The sequence below is a fragment of the Bos taurus genome, chromosome 8 (genome assembly GCF_002263795.3).
Source record: "Bos taurus isolate L1 Dominette 01449 registration number 42190680 breed Hereford chromosome 8, ARS-UCD2.0, whole genome shotgun sequence".
In the NCBI taxonomy this organism is placed as follows: Eukaryota; Metazoa; Chordata; class Mammalia; order Artiodactyla; family Bovidae; genus Bos; species Bos taurus.
The window spans coordinates 26,914,659-26,936,101 of record NC_037335.1 but is presented as its reverse complement, the minus strand read 5'-3'; the positions used below and the strand labels follow the sequence as shown (position 1 = coordinate 26,936,101).

At 34.6% G+C, this 21,443-nt stretch overlaps 1 protein-coding gene across 5 annotated transcripts in view; it reads left to right on the top strand.

The window, feature by feature from the left end:
- Positions 1-21,443, top strand: part of CNTLN (centlein) — a 352,812-nt gene that overhangs the window by 310,372 nt on the left and 20,997 nt on the right. For all 5 annotated transcript variants that reach the window (XM_059889137.1, XM_024995809.2, XM_024995808.2 and 2 more), the window contains 4 exons: positions 3,149-3,246; positions 4,916-5,042; positions 7,676-7,813; positions 8,655-8,840. In XM_059889137.1, coding sequence (XP_059745120.1) covers positions 3,149-3,246; positions 4,916-5,042; positions 7,676-7,813; positions 8,655-8,840 — 549 coding nt within the window. The remainder of the gene's footprint in view (positions 1-3,148; positions 3,247-4,915; positions 5,043-7,675; positions 7,814-8,654; positions 8,841-21,443) is intronic.

Sequence of the window (21,443 nt, the reverse complement as noted above, 5' to 3'; positions counted from 1 at the left end):
GAACTCAACTTTATATAGATAGATAATAAGATACGTACTGACATAAAACTGCCTTCCAGTAAATGATATATACATTGGTTATTTCTATTTAATTTGTAACTTTTTATGCAATCTGGATTGAATAGTACACTAATTTATATTTGTGATTTTTTTGACCACTTAATTGTTGAAAACATACTTTTTGATGTATACTGTGTTCTCTTCCAGCTTTCCAGTAAGTTAATATTGAAGAATAATAGTTTTTAAACTACTTTTACTTTATATATAATCTATTGTCAATCTAGTTCTAAGTCTTTTAAAAATGTTAACTCATTACTCGTTTCAAGCCTATGAGAGAAGTTCTATTATTATATCTATTTGATAGTTAAGAAAACTGAGTAAGTTAATTGTTCAAGGTCACAAAGCTACTAAAGAGGCAGAGCTGAGATTAGAGCTCAATCAATAGGGCTCCAGAGTCCATGCTTTTATTCAGAAATTTTAAAAAGAATTTAATAAACTTAAACAGAAAAACTCTAACCAAGACAGATTACCATTATGACATCTTTGAAATATACCTTTTACTCCAGATTTTGTAGCTGCAGATAAATATTATGTTGTAGGAAATGGAAAAGGGTCAGGGGACCTAGGTTTCAATCATTTTTCATCCAGTAACTTCTGGGACCTGACTAAGGAAATAACTTAGCTTTTCCAGAGGTCTAGAACAGGGACAACTTTGTACCCACTTCAAAAGGATTTCTGAGGATTAAAATAGCTGTAAGGTTTAGAGAGTCTGACAAATGTATCTGTAAGCTGGCATTGTTTTATTTATTATAATTCTAGAATCCCTCCATTATCCAGAAGTCAGAATTACTGCATTTTTCAGCCACAAAAAATAACAAGCATAAATTTTAAAACATAAAAGAATCAGTTATCTTAAAATCTACTTAGTTTATTCTGTTGAAAATATTTTCACTCTTCATTTACTACCTATTGTTTTTTATTTTAAATACAGCTGTAATGAGTTTATTTGTTTACCTTCTCAGCAGAAAACACCTCAAAGGCAGCAAATTAGAAGTATTCATACTAGGGGACAGGATGAATTTTTTTAGGCAGAAATATTGAGAGAAGTAAGAAATTATGATCAACAGATTGACAGATAAAGAAAATATAAAAATGCTAAGGTAAAAATACAAAATTAGAAAAACAGCAGCCTGGTACCATTCAGAGCAAGGCTGAGAAGCCATTTATATCATGATGTATTTTAAAGGCATCACTATATAATGATACAGTAGTAATAAATTAGACATAGTAATATACCAATTAACGTAGTGATAATATTTATAATATTATTATATTAAAATATCACTATTGCTTAATGTGGGGGCTTTCCCTGGTGGCTCAGCTGGTAAAGATAATCTGCCTGAAATGTGGGAGACCTGGGTTCAATCCTTGGGTTGGAAAGATTCCTTGAAGAAGGGAATGGTCTACACACTCTAGTATTCTGGCCTGGAGAATTCCATGGGCTGTATAGTTCATGGGGTCACAAAGAGTCAGACACAACTGAGCAACGTTCACTTTCACTTTAATTTGTTAATGTAATCTTGAATTATTATTTCTAAATGAATGAACAGTCATTCCAGAAAGAATTTAAGATTATTAAATTATTATTTTTATTATATTTATATTAGTTTAATACTTTTTAAATTTAACACATGAATAAATTTCTGTCAACACTATCTTAGGTAAAAATCCAAAATATCAAAACCACTAAATAATATCTTAGGGTACATGTTTTCCTGGAACTTGAGTCAAAATTGAAAGCTAGGGATCCCTGGCACTCTAGTTACTACCTCTGGCCCCTAAGCTGTGCAAACAACAAATTCCACAATGCTGTTCTGCTTTGAAAAACTAATAATTATATATAAATACTTCCCGAGTTGCTTCATGGTAAACAATCCACCTGCCAATGCAGGAGACATGGGTTTGATCCCTGGGTCAGGAAGATCCCCTGGAGAAGAGAATAGCAGCGCACCCCAGTATTCTTACCTGGGAAATCCCATGGACAGAGGAGCCTGGGTGGGCTGCAGTCCAAGGAGTCACAAAGAGAGTTGGGCAGGACTTAGCAACTAAACAGCAACAATATAGGTTCAAGGAAGAAAGTATTTAGTATTCCTGAGATTCTCTATCAGTTATTTATTATTGTCTAACAAATTATCCAAAATGTAGCAATTTAAAACAATAGCAATTTATGATCCAGTGGGTTCACTAGGTTTGGAGAAGGAAATGGCAACCCACTCCAGTATTCTTGCCTGGAGAATCCCAGGGACGGAGGAGCCTGGTGGGCTGCCGTCTCTGGGGTCGCACAGAGTCGGACATGACTGAAGTGACTTAGCAGCAGTAGCAGCAGCAGGGTTCACTAGGTAATTCTTTTGGGCTGTTTGCTGAGTTGCCTCACACACCTGCATTCTTCTAAACCAAGGATTTACCTGGGCTGGAAGTTCCAAGAGAGCCTCACTCACAGGCTGATGATTGGTCTGTTGGCTTCATCTGGGGTACTTCAGTATTCTTCCAAATGGCCTTTCCTCTGTATTTGTTGGTAGGCAATCCCAGAGCAGCATTACAAGAGGGCAAAGGTGCAAGCTACAACAATTTAAAGCCTGGATCTGATATTTGCACAATGTCATTTATGCCAGATATTTTCTGTCAAAGCAAATTACAGGCAGGATCAGATTAAGAAGGTTGGGAGATGGACTCCATTCCATCCTCTTGGTGGGAGGTGCAGCAAAGTATTTCTGACTATATTTAGTCTGATTATTAGTAAATCCAGAATTAGTTTTAGGTGATCTTATTAAACCATAAAAATACTTAGTAATACACATTTAAATTCTGTAAAATCTATATTTCCTATAAATATATATTTGCAATATCTTTGCAATTATTATATGAGTGTGTTCTTCTATTATTTTGACATGTTATATAAAAATTTTCGTGTGCCCTGGTATTTCTGTTAGAACATACAAAATGAACATTTTCAAGTGTTTAAATGTTCATTTTAATTATAACCATAATTTTTGCATTTTTATTACTTCATGAGAATGACATTTATATTTATGCTGCCTTAGAACAAGATTGCAAGGTATATTTAAATTTATATGTATTTTTAATCTAGAATGCAACTAATGAACTCACTAAACAATCTTCAAACTTGAAGTCTCTGAAATTTGAACTCCTAGCAAAAGAAGAACACATAAAGGAAATGCATGAAAAGTAGGTGCTTTATATTTTTATCCATTGTATTTGGTGCCACCTAGTGGCAATTAACTTTGTTAAACACTTCACCCCAAGAAACAATACCAACATGTTAAAATTGTTTTCCTTTCTTAGTTTATGTTTGAACCTAAATAAGATGAAGGTTTAAAGAATATTATATATAGTATAGTTGATGGCAAGATAGTTACTACTTTTATTAATTAGAGTAAAAATGTTTAAAGTTAGATTTTCCTTCTTAGAGTCAACGTTTTAATTTTGAATAAATATCAGTTAATGGCCTAAACACCATGAACAGAAAACTTTAGAATGTAGGAATTCTTTGACTAAAAATATGTACATATATATATATGTATATATATATTGATTTATATTGGGAGTTATTACCTAAGCTTGTAAAGCAAAGATGAAGAGTTTTGTTTGCATTTAAAACAACTGAAGAATTATGAAATATTATACTTTGTGTATTTATACTAAAAAAGGAGTTTAAAATGTTCTATCTCACAGAATCAAAATTGTTTACTTTCTGTATCTTTTATGGATATCTAGAGCTTAGAAGTGATGTGTTTTGAAAGAAGTCTAGTCATTCATAATTAGAGATCACTTACTTAAAAGTGACCTTAGTAGATAAGGAATTTCCCTGGTGGCTCAAATGGTAAAGCATCTTCCTGCAGTGTGGGACCCGGGTTCATTCCTTGGGTTGGGAAGATCCCTTGGAAAAGGAAATGGCAACCCACTCCAGTATTCTTGCTTGGAAAATCCCCATGGACAGAGGAGCCTGGTTGGACTACAGTCCCTGGGGTCCCAAAGAGTCAGACATGACTGAGCAAATTCCTTTTCACTTTGACTTTAGTAGATAAAACTGTTAGATAAGAAAATTGTTTAATTTTTTTTAAGCAGAATGTCTTGAAGCTTGTTGATAGATTGAGTTAGTCTTTCTTACTGTTTACCATTGAGGACTTTAGATAATATTCTTTGAATCCTGTCTTCTTTACCTGCCAGCTCTGGATCTCAAGTTAATAGAATTAACTCATAAAGTTCTTAGAATTGAAATACATGTAAAGCACTTATAACAGTGACTGGTACATAGTAAACATTCATTAAATGCTAGTTATTGTTGTTCTAGTAATAGTGGTTATTACATTTATCATTTTATACTTAGCATTATCACCTTAAGCTAAACTGATATGTCAGTTCAATCACTGATATGTCTTTATATGATATAAATCACTTCAGTGTCTTTATGATATTATCAAATTTTATACTTCTTTATTAAAGTATAGAATTGTTTCTTATCAGAAACAATCAGTGTTATGATTTTGATAATCTCTAAATATTATTTGTATTTTTCTTGGAAGCATGAGTGGAATATAAATATAATTTTAAGTTTTCAAAAAATTTTATTAAGCTTTCTCAGTTCTTTTTTTTAATGCATATGTTTATATAAAATACTGCATTTACCAAGTCACAGCTGGATTATAGATTTTAATATTTTACTCAAAATACTAACAGCAATATTTTATCCCAAGCAAATATTTTATTAATTTGCAATTAATCAGATAGCATTTAAAAATTTATGGTAGATATAATATGGGTAATATGTAAGATATTATCACTATTGAAATATTTTCTATCACTCTTGATAAGATGCCTTTTTTTCCCTTTCAAGGATGTCTCGAATGGAGAGAGATATAACCATGAAAAGACATTTGATAGAGGACTTGAAATTTCGACAGAAAGTAAATTTGGAAAGTAATGAGAGTATTAATGAAATGCTAGAAAATCTTGAAAAAAAGGTATCAATTTTTATGTTCACTGACACTAAAAAAAACAGATCACTTCCCTTTGTATTTACTTTCTTAAATTCAATATTCAATCTTAACAAAATGTATAATAAATATTCATAAAATATACCTGTGTTGTTACATAATTACATCATTTGCTCTGAAAGTACATTTTTTGTTTTAAAATTCAAGACAAAATCCTACACATATTATAGCCATTCGTTTTATATTGTACATATACCATGAGAAGTTCAGTTTAATTTTTAAAAATTTGTAATATTTTTGAGATTCAAAATTCTATTATATTCAGCATTTTCTTTAAAACTACTATTTATAATGATAGAATTAAGCATGTGTTTTAAATGAAAAAATATGCTAATAACTATCAGTTCTTCAAAAAGTGTACTCACCACAATTGTTTTAAAGTATTTCCTTGTACACGTTTAATTCAGTGTACTTAAGAAAAGAGTCATATTTAAAATAGTTGTACACTATCTGACCCCAAAGCAAAATCAGCAGTTTGCTGACTAAGAGATATTTTTTGTTTAAAAAATTTTAAAAGCTGCTATTTACACAAATCATAAAGCAGCTTGTGCTTTGGCATTCACAAAATGTCATCCACTCCAGAGAGAACATCTCCCTTATTTTCCTTGTTGGAGATAAAAAAATGTAAGTAATGCTCAAATGGAAGAGAGAAAATTTTACATGAGCAAGAACATGTATATAGATTTTCTTTATCTTTCTCCTCCACATACCCACACAAATTATAATTACTTCATATAGGTTTTTTTCAATGCTGTCTTTTAAATTTTGTTCATTTTAACTTCAATAATCATTTGAAGTATACAATGTTTGTATAAGAATTCATTTATCTTTAATAGTATTAAACTGAAAAAATGTTTTCTTCTGCTGTTTTTTAGCATTTTTTTAACATATATTTATTTTTAATTAAAGGATAATTGCTTTACAATATTGGTTTGGTTTCTGCCATGCCTCAACATGAATTAGCCATAGGTGTACATATGTCTACTCCCTTTTGAACCTTCCTCCCAGCTCCCACGCTTTCCCGCCCCTCTAGGTTGTTACAGAGCCCCAGTTTGAGTTCCCTGAGTCATACAGCAAATTTCCACTAGCTATCTGTTTTACATATGGTGGTGTATATGCTTCCATGCAACTCTCTCCATTCATCCCACTCTCTCCTTTCTCCTCCTGGCCCATGTCCGTAAGTCTGTCCTCCATGTCTGCATCTCCATTGCTGCCCTGCAAATAGGTTCATCAGTACCATCTTTCTAGATTCCATGTATATATGTTAATATACTATTTATTTTTCTATTTCTTACTTAACTTCACTCTGTATAATGGGCTTTAGGTTCATCCACCTTATTATAACTGACTCAAATGCATTTCTTTTTATGGCTGAGTAGTATTCCATTGCATATATTACCACAGCTTCTTTATCCGTTCATCTGTGAATGGACATCTAGGTTGCTTCCATATCCTCGCTATTGTAAATAGTGCTGCAGTAAACATTGAGGTATATGGATCTTTTTCAGTTTTGGTTTCCTCAGTGTGTGCGCCTAGAAGTGGTATTGCTGGGTCATATGGTAGTTTATTCCTAGTCTTTTAAGGAATCTCCATACTATCTTCCATAGTGACTGTATCAATTTATATTCCCAACGACAGTGAAAGAGTGTTCCCTTTTCTCCACACCCTCTCCAGCACTTACTGTTTCTGAAGTTTTTGATGATGGCCATTCTGACCAGTGTGAGGTGATATCTCACTGTAGTTTTGATTTACATTTCTCTAATAATGAGTCATGTTGAGAATCTTTTCATATATTTATTAGCTATTGGTATGTCTCCTTTGGAGTCTTCTGCTGTACTTTGAAATGCACAATAAATATGTTGTATTACTTATTTAATTTTATCCTAAAAAGTACATGTTATATTGGAGAATACAAATTGAAGTTTTCTATGACTTGGCTTATTAAAGAATCAAAACCAACCATCTCTTGCTTGAGAAAGTTCAGGTTAGTAATTAAAGGAAACGTAATTAAAAATAATCTTGTATTATTAGGTAGAAGTCTACACATAGCAATATTCATGCTTTTTGCGCAGTTTTGGGTGCTGTTATTGACTTATGTATTGTTAGTCTCACTCACTACTGATTTCAGTATGGTTAGTTAGTACTCGCAGTGCTGTATGAGTTACACAAATCTTATACTTGAATTTGATATCACTTATGAGAAAATAAATGAAATGACTTATTCATGCATTCATTTAGTTTCTGTTAAAACAAATACAGTGTAGAACTTGACTGCCTTTACCAATAATATTTACCTTTGTGCTTTTTAAAATTTTTTTATTTATTTTTTAATTGAAGGATAATTGCTTTACAGAATTCTGTTGTTTTCTGTCAAAAACCTTAACATGAATCAGCCATAGGTATACATATATATATCCTCTCCCTTTTGAACCTACCTCCCATCTCCCTCCCCCTCCTACCCCTCTAGGTTGATACAGAGCCCCTGTTTGAGTTTGCTGAGACACACAGCAAATTCCCATTGGCTATCTATTTTACATATGGTAATGTAAGTTTCCATGTTACTCTCTCCATACATCTCCACCTTTGTGCATTTATTGTAGGTGAAGACATTAACTGAGGAGTGTTCCAACAAGAAAGTATCAATTGATTCACTAAAGCAAAGACTTAGTGTTGCTGTAAAAGAGAAGTCTCAGTATGAAGAGATGTATCAGCAAACTAAAGAGGAGTTAGAAAAAAAGGTATGGTTTAGGACATTTTAGTTTAGAGGTGGACTGTAACAATCTCTTTTTTATTTTTATTTCTATTTCTCCCCAAAACTATGAGTTACTTAAATGTTTCAGATAACTGCAAAGAACATTTATATCTCTACATAAACACTAAGAATTTGTTTATTATTAAAGGTAATGCTGTATTAGAGAAACAGATTTTGTTTATCTTGATGATTTATAATAAATGAAAACTGTTGTTAAGAACTGGTATTTATATAAGTAAATATAAAGTTTTAGGTCCACCTAAACTTATAATCTGGAGAAGGCAATGGCACCCCACTCCACTACTCTTGCCTGGAAAATCCCACGGATGGAGGAGCCTGGTAGGCTGCAGTCCATCAGGTCGCTAAGAGTCGGACACGACTGAGTGACTTCACTTTCACTTTTCACTTTCATGCATTGGAGAAGGGAATGGCAACCCACTACAGTGTTCTTGCCTGGAGAATCCCAGGGATGGGGAAGCCTGGTGGGCTGCCATCTATGGGGTCGCACAGAGTCGGACACGACTGAAGTGACTTAGTAGCAAACTTATAAACTAATTAAATACTTCCATTTGATATATGAAATCTTTTAGTCCAAAATACCTTCCATGTCTTTAATGATTTATAATTTTTAAAAGAATAAATTGATTTTGATGATAAATATGTGATAATATGTGCTCAAGATAGTCATTGAAAATAAAGTTTTACTCAAATGAAAATAAATACAAGATATAAAGAGAGTAATGAAACCCTTTCTTTATCTTACATCTCTAACTTCCAAATCTGTTTAAAAAATATATTTTTATTCTATGATTACTGGTCTTTTGCAGGATGTCAAGCTTACTTTCCTCCTGTCAAAAATAAATGAGACTGAATCTGCCATGGCAGAGATTGAAACAGCAGCATCTAAGCATCTTCAAGGATTAGCAATGCAAAGTGAGCAGGCCCTAGAAGGTGCACAGAAGAAATTGCTGCTAGCCAGTGAGAAAGTAGAAGAGTTCACCATATTTGTGAAGGTTTGAATTCTTTACTAACTGGTGCTTTAATTCAGGCACAGTGGGCAGTGGCCTATTTCAGATGATCTGGGGTGTTCTTGAAGTTCCTTTCTGCTTTCTTTCCCAAACCACAAAGCATCTTCCTGTATCCTACCCACCACACTATTCAAATTTTCTCTATGAAAGATTCATTTTCATAGCTTGAGTTTAAAAATGTCCACTATGTTTTTAATATTCTTTTTCCAGTGTCAATTTAGTTATGGAATTGTGGTAATCACATAAGCAAGACAGGTTTTAAGACCAAAAAATTGAGTTATTTCCATTCCACTTCCTTTTAAAAATCACACAAGCAAGAACAACCAGAAGCTTGATCCATGATCATTGACGTTAAGAGACATTGCACCTGGGCCCCATAACTTATCAGGCATGGAATGGGTAAAGGAATGGTAAATGATCTGCCAGGACAAAATGAAGACAAACTAGAGTATCTACAAAGGGTGTACCATCTAGAAATTATCTGACCACTGAATAATCCCAGAAAGACTTAGGCATTGGCTGTACAAGGAACTGGCACCCTACTCCAGTACTTTTGCCTGGAAAATCCCATGGACAGAGGAGCCTGGTTGGCTGCAGTCCATGGGGTCGCTAAGAGTCGGACAGGGCTGAGCGACTTCCCTTTCACTTTTCACTTTCATGCATTGGAGAAGGAAATGGCAACCCACTCCAGTGTTCTTGCCTGGAGAATCCCAGGGACGGGGGAGCCTGGTGGGCTGCCGTCTATGGGGTCGCACAGAGTCGGACACGACTGAAGCGACTTAGCAGCAGCAGCAGTACAAGGAACCACCAGAGCTAAGGGTGGTGGGGGAAGGGAGAATACCAGGTTTTGTTTCAAAGTCTTTATAAGGAGTGTTTAGACCTCTGGTCTGTACTTCTGCCCCCACGTGGTCAGCCAGTATTCCTCCCTTAACTATTCTGGGAAAATGTAGGCGGAACAGTTTGGTTTCAGAGATAACAAGGCACTGAGGCCTGGGAACCTGGGGATTGCTCCTCTCTTTTTAATGCCACTATGAGTTGTTTCGGAGAAGGCGATGGCACCCCACTCCAGTACTCCTGCCTGGAAAATCCCGTGAACGGAAGAGCCTGGTAGGCTGCAGTCCATGGGGTCACTGAGGGTCGGACACGACTGAGCGACTTCACTTTCACTTTTCACTTTCATGCATTGGAGATGGAAATGGCAACCCACTCCAGTGTTCTTGCCTGGAGAATCCCAGGGACGGGGGAGCCTGGTGGGCTGCCGTCTATGGGATCGCATGTAGTCTGACCCGACTGAAGTGACTTAGCAGCAGCAGCAGCATGAGTTGTTTACACTCCTATTTAGTGCCTTTATTCTGCCTTGTATTGTAGCTAGCAAACAAGTCTGTTGCCATTATGCTGTCTCCTTTGTTGGAGATGCGAATTTGACCCCTGAGTTGGGATGATCCCCTGGAGAAGGAAATGGCAACCCCCTCCAGTATTCTTCCCTGGGAAATCCCATGGAAACAGGACTAGGGCCTGTTGGGCCACAGTTCACTGGGTCACGAAGAGTCAGACACGACTTAGCAACAAAACAACAAAAACAACTGGCACATAATAGAGCTCGCTAAATTCTTGAGAAACTGACTTTATATCTGCTTCAGGAATAGTACTGGGCACGTAATCACTGCTCAGATTGAAACCTCTGTGAAGGCGAGAGCTATGCACGCTCCTAACGAGCATACTTAAAGAATGTTGAGCATAGTCAGAGAATGTACATAGTTCCTACATGGAACATTATAATCAATGGGACTCATTCTGTGCAGAACTTAATAGGGTAACAGGTACACAAAATACACAGTATTACTATTATTAGTAGTATTAATAGTAATAATGTTTGTTCTGGCCCTGCTGTGGAATCTGTGTTCCTTTTAGTTTTTTTTTTTTTTTTTTTTTCATTTATGCATAGGGCACAACTAGATTATAGCAGAGGTGGGGTGGCCATCTGTTCTAGATCTAGTCTTGAATATGGAATTTTACCCTGGAGTAAAATCAAGTGCTTTGAGCATCTGGGTTGGATGTATGTGGCAGAGTTGAAGCTTTGAATTCTCCTAATAACTGAATAAAACACACAAGGGAAATTTCTAGAAGTATTTGCTCAGTTTGACTGAGGCCTGATAATGGGCTTGTTAACGTGCTTGTATGTGAGAATCATATGGTCAATTCCATCTTCTCAGTGGCTTTTGTTAGCTGATAAATAAATACCAGCCAAAGAACAACATTTATGCAGAAGCTTAAATCATTTAATTATCAATATGTACTTGCTTGTTAAGATTTAGTAAGATGATTAGGGCATATAAATCTCTTGATTCTTTAGTAAGAATATTTTTAAAGCATTATAATTTTATTTTTAATGTGTACAGTTACTAACACTTTGGTACTGATCTACTCTTATTATGATTTTTCAACTTTATTAGATATGACATATTTTATAAGATTAAGATATACAATATGATGACTTGATACATGTATATATTATGAAAAGTTTACTACAATAGGTTAGTTAACACATCCTTAACCTCACATAATTGCCATTTTGTAGTTATTGTTATGGGAAGGACATTTAAAATCTAGTCATGGCAAATTCCAAGTATACAGTTGAGTATTGTTAACTATAATCACTATGTTATACATTAAATCCCTGGAACTTATTCTTCTTATGATTGGAAGTTTGTACCATTTGACCAACATCTCATTTCCTCCTCCCCTCAGCTCCTGGCAACCACTTTTATACTCTCTATTTCTGAGTTTTCCTTTTTAAAATTCCATATATATAAGCGATATCATCCAGTATTTGTATTGTTCTGTCTGGTTTATTTCACTTAGCATAGTACTCTTGGGCTATCCATGTTGTCAGAAATGTCTGGATTTCCTTTTTTATGGCTGAGTCATCATATTCCATTGTGTATGTGTTTAATCACACACACACATATTTACTACATTTTCTTACTCATTAATATATTGATGGACACAAGTTGTTTCCATGTGTTGATTAGTGCAAATAATGCTGCAGTGACCATGAGAGTGCATGTATCTCTTTGAGGTTCTGTTTTTGTTTCCTCTCAATATGTACTCAGAAGTTGGATTGCTGGTAGTTGTTATTTTTAATTTTCCGAGGAACCTCTACACTGTTTTCTGTAGTGGCTGTACCAATTTACAGTCTCACCCACAGTGCACAGTGTTTCCCTTTTCTCAACATCTTGCCAGCATTTGTTCTCTCTTATCTATTTGATAATAGCCATTCCAACAGGCGTGAGCCGATACCTTGTGGTTTTGATTTGCATGTCTCTGATGATCAGTAAGGTTGAGCACCTTCTCATGAACTTGCTGGCCATTGTTTGTGTTCTTTGGAAAAGTATTTGTTCAGATTCTATTTCCATTTCTACACTGGATGTTTTGGTTTTGTTATCAAGTTGTATGCTACTACTGCTGCTGCTGCTGCTAAGTCGCTTCAGTTGTGTCTGATTCTGTGCGACCCCATAGACGGGAAGCTCACCAGGCTCTCCCATCCCTGGGCTTCTCCAGGCAAGAACACTGGAGCGTATTGCCATTTCCTTCTCCAATGCAGGAAAGTGAAAAGTGAAAGTGAAGTCACTCAGTCGTGACCAACTCATATCGACCCCATGGACTGCAGCCTACCAGGCTCCTCCGTCCATGGGATTTTTCCAGGCAAGAGTACTGGAGTGGGTTGCCATTGCCTTCTCTGATCAAGTTGTATGAGTTTTATATATACTTTAAAGTTAGGAAGTATGATGCCTCCAGCTTTGCGCTTTCCTAAGATTGCTTTGGCTAGTCAGTCTTTTGTAGTTTCATCCAAATTTAGGGGATTTTTTTTCTATTTTTCTGAAAAAAAAATGGCATTGGAACTTTGATAGAGGTCTTATTGAACCTCTCGATGTCTTTAGGTAGAATGAACATTTTAAGAATATCCACTCTTTCAATCAATAAGCGCAGGATATCATTTCATTTATTTATGTCTTCTTTAGTTTCTTTCATCAGTATCTTAGAGTTTTGGGAATATAGATCTTTCACTTCCTTAGTTAAATTTATCCCTAAAATTTTATTGTTGGGTGCTACTGTAAGTGGGATTGTTTTATTCCTTTTTCACATGTTTTATTGTTAGTGTATAGAGACACAACAAATTAATTTTTATCTGTGACTTTGTATCCTACAACTTTACTGAATTTGTTGATTAATTGTAACAGCTTTTTTGGATGGAGTTGTTAGGATTTTCTACATCCTACATAAAAGATCATGTCATGAGAAAAAAGAGACAGTGCTACTTCTTTCTTTCTGATTTGGATGCTTTTTATTTCTTTTTACTGCCTAATTGCTCCAGCTAGGACTTCCAGTTCTGTGTTGAATAGAAGTGGTGAGGATGGTCACCTTTCTCTTGTTTCTAATCTTGGATGGAAAGCTTTCAGCTTTTCATTGTTGAGTGTGATGTTAGTTTGGTTTTGTATTATATGGCTTTTGTTATGTACAATGTGTTCCTTCTATACTCAGTTTGTGGGGAGTTTATCATGAAAGAATGTTAAATTTTGTCCAGTACTTTTTTTGCATTTATTGAGATGATTGTATGATTTTTATCTTCATTCTTTTAATGTAGTATATTACATTTATTGATTTGTGTATGTTGACTTATTCTTGCATTCCAGGGATAAATCCCACTTGACCATGGTGTGTGGTCCTTTTAATGTGTTGTTAAATTCAGTTTGTTAGTATTTTGTTCAGAGGTTTTACATCTATATTCATCAGGGGTATTGGCCTATGGGTTTCTTTTCTTGTACTGTCCTTATCTGTCTTTGGTATCAGGTTAATGCTGACCTCTTAAAATGAGTTTGAAAGTGGTCTTTCCTTTTACATTCTTTGGAAGAGCTTTAGAAGAATTGACATTATTTTGTTTTAGGTAGAATTCACCAGTGAAGCCATCAGGTCATGGGCTTTTCTTTATTGGAAAGTGTTTGATTGCTGATTCAATCTCCTTACTCATTGATCTGTTCAGTTTTTCTGTTACTTTGTGATTCAGTCTTGGTAGATTGTATATTCTAGGAATTTATCCATTTCTTCTAGGTTGTCCAATTTGTTGGCATATAATTGTTCATAGTATCCTCTTATGATTCTTTGTATTTCTGTAATGTCAGTTGTAATATCTTCTCTTTCATTTCTAATTTTCTTTTTTAAAATTTATTTGTTTTAATGGAATGATAGTTACTTTACAGAATTTTGTTGTTTTCTATCAAACCTCAACATGAATCAGCCATAGGTATACATATATCCCCTCCCTTTTGAGCCTTCCTCCCATCTTCCTCCCCATCCCACCTCTCTATACTAATTTTCTTAATTTGAGTACTCTCTTTTTCTTGGTAAGTGTAGATAGAAATTTATCCATGTAGATAGAAATTTAGATAGAATTTAGATCATTAGAGGCCAGAGGCAGACCATTGGCAAGAGGTCCTCAGTTGAAGAGGTTAGCTCCAAATGTAGGTAGAAATTTAGTTTGTCTCTTAAAAACTAGTTCTTAGTTTCACTGATCTTTTCTGTTCTCTTTTTGTTTCTATTTATTTCCACTCTGCTCTTTGTTATTTCCTTCCTCTACTAACTTTGGGTTTACTTTGTTCTTTTTCTAATTCATTGAATTACAAAGTTAGATTTTTTTGAGTTTTGTTTGTTTGTTTGTTTTTGCTTAATGGTCCCACATGACAGTGGAGGCCAGTGACAGGAGTTGGGTGTTGGTGTACAGGTGCTCAGGTGGAGGGGCTCACTGCAGCTAAACCCAGCAGTGCAAGCCAGAGAGAGGAGACAGGGCCAGGTCTGGGCCCACACACAGCTGTGGGGGCCTTGGCGGTTGACATACAGTCCTGTGGCCATAGAGTCTCACCACAGGCACTCGCAGATCATTAGAGGCCAGTGGCAGACCGTTGGCAAGAGGTCCTCAGTTGAAGAGGTTAGCTCCAAACGCATGCACATCTGTCACTGCAGGGTGTAGGCTGGCATCTTGCACTTGTGCAGTGCAAAGGCTAAGCTGGCTTCCAGTGCAGATTGCAGGGTCCAGTTAGGGTCAGGGAGGGACTGTCAGGTGGCATTTGTGACAGTGGAAACCTGTGGGGGGAAGTACAGTGGTGAAATCTGCAGGGGGTCCGTGACAGCCATCCTAGGCATTGGTTTCTTCAGTGGTGAAATCTGTTGGGATCCTACACAGAGTTGGTTACCGTGAACCACAGCTGCTCCTGCTGTGTAGCTGATATTGGGAGCCCCGGCTGTTCTTTATTTTTCCAGCCTGTCCCTATATGTCTTGACTTTGTCAGTCTCGGGGTAGGGTGAAGCTGAAGTGATCTTTCATGCTGTGATGTGAAAAACTGGGGAAGTTGGTTGCTCACCTCATTCTTCCTTTCCCAGTGAGGGAGCCCCTTGAACCCTGGAGTTCTCCACTGGCCCTGAGCAGTGCTGCCCTGGGGGATGGGATGATGCAGGCACAATGAAGCTGTCCTTCCTTTTCTTTGTATGGAGTTATTCTCTCTTTTTTTGCTTCATGGTGTTGCTGAAATTTCTTAAGTGGACTCCTGAGCCCTTCCAGAGCTATTTTAGTTTGTGAATGTCTAATTGTTGATATTTGTGGGGGGATGGAGGCTGGTACCACTTTGGTGATGTGACTTCTCAATTATGATATTTAAAATCCAGTTTGAATTAACTCTTTCAGTCCTATCATTATATTAAAAGGGTAAATTATAGCATTTTTGAAGAAAAGCTTTTAATAAAAATACATTGAGTGAAATTTAAAATATGTAAGTCATATCTTAATAAAAACGATTTAAGCTGTTAGAAAAGACATTTCTCCAAGAAACTATGATTGTAGGGGTGACTCCATGGTGCTTGAAGAGCCAGTTATAACCTTCATCACAGTAATCTAAAATCCTACTGAAAATCTAATCACTTCATTATGATTCAATGAAACTCAAAAATTTTTATAGTTAGCTAACACAGATCAAGACTCCTTAATAAAGACTGGAAAGCTAGATCTAATAAGACTGGAATGAAATAACTTGTTTCACTCTAACACTGTTGCTGACTGCTTACAATAAATCATATTGAAATATTGAAAAATATAGTGACTTTAAGTTGGGATATACATCCAAGAAAGTACTCTTATTTTGAAAATATGATCAAATATTGAGATAATTCCTAGCTCATGATATTTCAAGAAGTTTAAGGAGGCTGACATAAACTTTTATAAATTCATTTAATATTTGTTGAATGCTTATTTTGTATGGTACAGTGTTTTTACTTACCTTGACCAGTGATAGCCAAGGACCATTGTTCAACTGATGCAAATAGAGTAAAACATTTTTAAGCTTCTAATGTTTTTAACATTGGAGTATTTAAAGACTTTTGCACAATTTGGAAGTGCTTAGAGAAGAGCTGAGAAGATTTTAAACTGGTAAGAGAAAGCAATTTTGCAATGGATGGAAGGGAAGTAAAAATACAATCCACATGGAAGTAACATCCAGAGCTGAAAATAGGCAGAGCACCAGCATAGAAACAAAAGGCAAGTGTGATCATATGAAAACAAAATCTTAACCTGGATATAAGGGGGGGAAGTAAAATTTCAATGAACTTAGTGCAGTGAGACTCTACTATGTATCTGAAAGGTATAGTTTGGAAGGGAGGAAGAATATTTGAGCATCATGAAGTATATTTCAGCAAAATAACATTTTTTAATAATACAGACATTTTCCCCAAATATACCCATGTTGCTTTCAGCCAGCTAATGGCAACATTGCTATGAGGCTTCCATGATTAGTCTTGTTGCTACTTCTAAGACTTTTTACTGCATGTCACCTCATTTATCCCTCTTTAACCATACTGACTTTCTTGCTGTTCTTTGAATACTGCAAGCCATGTTTTTTTTCTTCAAAGTCTTTGCTCTTTCCTCTGTATATTATTGATAAAATAGCTTACCTCTTCACTTCTTCAGGTCTTTCTGTCCAGATGGGACTCTTGTCAATCTTTAGAACATAAGAAACAATGGAAAACAAAGACTCCTACAATTAAATCTAAATAGCTTGATGTTAGTGATTATAGTACCAGAAGTTGTGAGGGGGTGATTGTAAGGGATGTTTCTTTTTTGTTCTGGTGGAACATACAGAGGATGAGAAACTCTAGATATTGATTCAGAATATAATATTGATTTTATTATATTAAATTAATCAAGTTTACTTAAATAATTTTAAATATATGTTCAGGAGTTTTAAAGTTGACCACAAGAATAGGAATCAAGCACTTAATTTTCAAAGAATTAGAGGAAATTTTAAAAATTTAAAATCTCCATCAATTCAATACAAACCAGGAAGAAGAATGCGAGGAAGAGAGGAAGGAAAAATAGAACAAAGGAGAGGAACAGTTAATAAGAAGCATGGTAAATAAAAAGGATAAGGATGATCCAAACATACCAATAGTCATAGTATATATAATGAAGTTGAAATGTATTTAAAAAAAAGAAAAAAAAAAAACAGAGACTATGAGATTCTGAAAAAGATGCACCTAAAACATGATACCAAAAGCCAAAAAAAAAATTAAGAATAAAATTATGATATCCTGCAGTTAGCCTGGGAGAATCAATTTTGCTTATCTCTTCCCAGCATCTCGTTCATGTTTGTTTGAAATCAATCATGTGTAAGTACCTAACACCATAGAAATTGGCAAACATTACAAATCATACCCATCCCCTGCAAGAGCTTGATTACCAGCACACAATTGAATATATTCCAGCTAAATGCTAAAAGAAAAGAAGATACAGCAATATTATTTGGAGACAAATTAAGGGAAAAAAATTAATAAGGGTAAAGCAAGCAATTTCATATTGATAAAAATGCATAATTTGCAAAGAAGATATAAAATTCATGAATTTTTATGTACCTGGCAACATTAAGCAAAATTTGGTGAAACTACAAATGGAAATCAAAGAATCCACAAATCCACAAAGGTATTTACTGTTTTCTAGTGTATTTAATCTGTATTATACTCAGAAATAAACAATCCAAATAGAGAAAATGTAAGCAAGGCTCTTTTCTTTTCAAACCCATGTGGAACATTCACAGAAATTACTTAACATCTAAATCTACAAAGTTCAAGTTCGAAAAAGCAAAAATCATTTTTAGGCAATGTACCCTGAGTAGAGTATAATGTAATTATGATTTTAGCAAATAATCAGCCAAATGTTTCTGTCCACTTAGAAATTCCAAACCCATCTATATGATTTTGGGGTTAAGGAGAAAATAAAAAGTGAGTTTATGAACTGTTTCAAAGTGAGCTATAATGAAATACCAAAACCTTCAAAATTCAGCCAAAATTTAACTTTCAACTCAAAATGCTAGGAGAAAAAAACAAAAAAACTCAAAGTAAATTTTAAAATTGCTTTTATAAAAATTTTTAAAAATCCATAAACTGTAAAACAGCTCCTTTTCCAAAATAAACTGAACATGTACAACTGAACTGTGATTGTCAATGACATATTTATGGACCTAGGAAATTCAAGAGAATCCAGTCCAACTATTAAACAGATAATTCAGCAATAATTTCAGAACAAAGTCAGCATATAAAATAAAGTAGACTTTACAAGTAATAGTATATTTAGAGTACTATTTGTAAATTTGTATTTATAGTGATAAAAAGAAAGTATTAAATACCCAGGAATAAACCTTTCAAGAAATGCAAGCAACCTATAAAGTGAGCTATAAAACACTGGATGACATAAAACAGAACTAAATAAATGGAGAGATATACTGTTTTTATGAACGTGAAGAAATAATATTGTTAAATGTGAGAATTCATTCCATATCTGATCTATATGTCAGTGCTGTCCAAGATACAAACTTGTTCCAGAAATATAACTGAAAGAAAGAGGATGAAGATGGCTGAAGAAGGAGAAGAATGGGAAGGAGAGAGGAAAATTTTTCCTAGCAAACATCAAAACATGGTATAAAGCTGTATAAATAAAATGGCATGATTAAGTGCAGGAATAGATCCATAGAGCATTGAAACAGAAAGAGTTACAAAAACAAGCCTATCTAAGGGAATTTAGAGCATAAAGTTTGTATTTTTCATTTCAGATCAGTGTAAGGGAAAGTAGTCAATAACGGCCTTGGAAAAATTGCTTTCAGTTTAGAAAACAATATAAGCTTAGGTATATACCTCAAATAACCCACAGGTATCTATTTTACATTGATATAAAACCCAAGAATAAAGAAGAAAATGGTTAAAAATACAAATTACCAATATCAGGAATAAAAGACGGGATATCACTACAGAAACATAAGTAACAAGGAAATTATATGAATGAGTTTATAACAATAAATTTGACAATTCAGGTGAAATGGACAACTTTTCAAAAAAGTACCTCTTACCTGTCCTATAGTGGCTTCACAATCATACACCACTAGCATCACATTTTAGATAGCTTCAGGTTTTTGGGGGTAAAGCTGAGAGACAGACAACTTGTAGAATGAACACAGCCCCAGAGCTTCCTTTATTCCTTAGCAAACACTGAGTATAAATATTTGGTATTTACTGTGGCCAAGTTTCCGGCAGAGAAGTCTGCCTAAGCCAGCAAGCTGAATGTGTGACAGAATGCACTCCAAAAGAAGGAAGGGCCCCATCCCCACCATGTCTGCACACTAGGGACCCAAGGCTGAGCATTGTCTACAAGAGTGTGGACATCAGCCAAACCCTTTGCTCTTTCCTCTGACTGACTCAGTGTAGCTTCTAAACTGCCCTGAGTCCCTACTAAACTACCAAGAGAAATGGTCAGAACTATTAGGAATTGACTTCTTTCATCACAAAAACTAACAGGAGATTGAATTGAAAATATGAGTAGCTCTTTATTAGTTAAAGAAATTGGATTTTTTAAAAAACCTAAAGCCTTCACACACAAAAACACATGTACTATCTCCAGATCCAGAGGGTTTCACTGAGCAAACTTTCAGGAAAAATATAGCACCATCTTACAGAAATTATTTCAGAAAATGGCAGAGAAGAAAATAAGTCCCAGTTTGTTTTATGTAACCAGCACAACCTTAAAACCATAACCTGACAAAACATTGTAAGAAAACAGAAGTACAGGTCAGTATTTCATCATGAACATCAATGTAAAAATTCTCAACTGCATATTAGTTAATCAAATCAAGCGTTGTGTGAAAATAATTTACACCATGAATAAGTTGATATAATTCTAGGAAAGAAAGCTTGATTCAACAGTTCTAAAAAAAAAAGCAAAATCAGTATAATCAAATACTCCCTAAAAATCATTTGGCAACATTCAGTACATATTTATGATAGCAAAAATGACATAGAAGTATATAGCTATCAAAGCTCATTGAACTAAACACCTAAAGTGTACACTATTTCATTCTAACTATACTTCAGTTAAAAAAATATTGGGGAAAAAAGGATTTATGAAGCGAGTTACAGAGGTTCAACATATGTATAATTGGACTCTTGAAAGAAGAAAAGAAATGATGGAACAGAACAAATATTGAAGCTATAATCCAAAAAGAATTTTCAGAAATAAAAACTTCCAAGAACATAACATGAACCACGGAAAATTTGATGTCATGTCTAACATGACATGTCTAACATGTCATACCCTGTATATGTTCTGTGGTCTAGTAAAGTTTCTGGACTCAAAAAAATAATAGCCAAGAAAAATGTTCATGTCATATATAAGGGGAAAAAAATAAAGATGAGACAACTCTGAAAGGCTGTCTCATCTCCGAGGCTCCGTAGGTATTGCTCCTAAGTACCCTCTCCCACATAAATCTCCATCTCAGAGTGTGTATGTTTTCAGGCATTCCCACCCGTGACACACCACAAAGAAAAATCTGAATTAATGTTGAAAAGTAGAATTTCTTTATATATTCTACTTTCTGAAAAGTACAAATTTTTAGGAAAATTATAATGTACCAAAAGTCCCTCTAGAACAAATGGAAAATTAAAAGAAATTGCCAAGAAGGTATCTTTCCATACAATAGATACTATGCCAAATTCAGGCGAGTGCTACAATGTCAGTAAAGAGCAGACAGATTCAATTTCATTAAAACTACTGAAGAACATGGAAAGAGAAAATACCTTCCAAATATTTTTGGAAGGTTGCACAAAATTGAAACAAATCAATCTCTTATTAATGTAGACATTCCAGATGAAATATCAGCAAATGAGTTTAGCAGAACATCAAAAAATAACATACCACGCTAAGTGGAGTTTATTCCACAGATGCAAGGATAATTCAATACTAAGAAAATTATTAAGAATCCTATTAATAGATTTATGATGAAAAATCATATGATAGTTTATATGGATGCTAAAATGGATTTAAGACAATCTGGTTTCCATTTTTGTAAGAAATTAAAATATGTAGATAGTTAACTGTGTAAAACTACATTATATATTTTATATTAGTACTTATTTTTTGTTATATTAAAATACAGCTCTCAACCCAAAATCTGGCATAGTATTTCCTAAGAGTTAGATTCCTACTGAAATCAGGAACAATTTGTC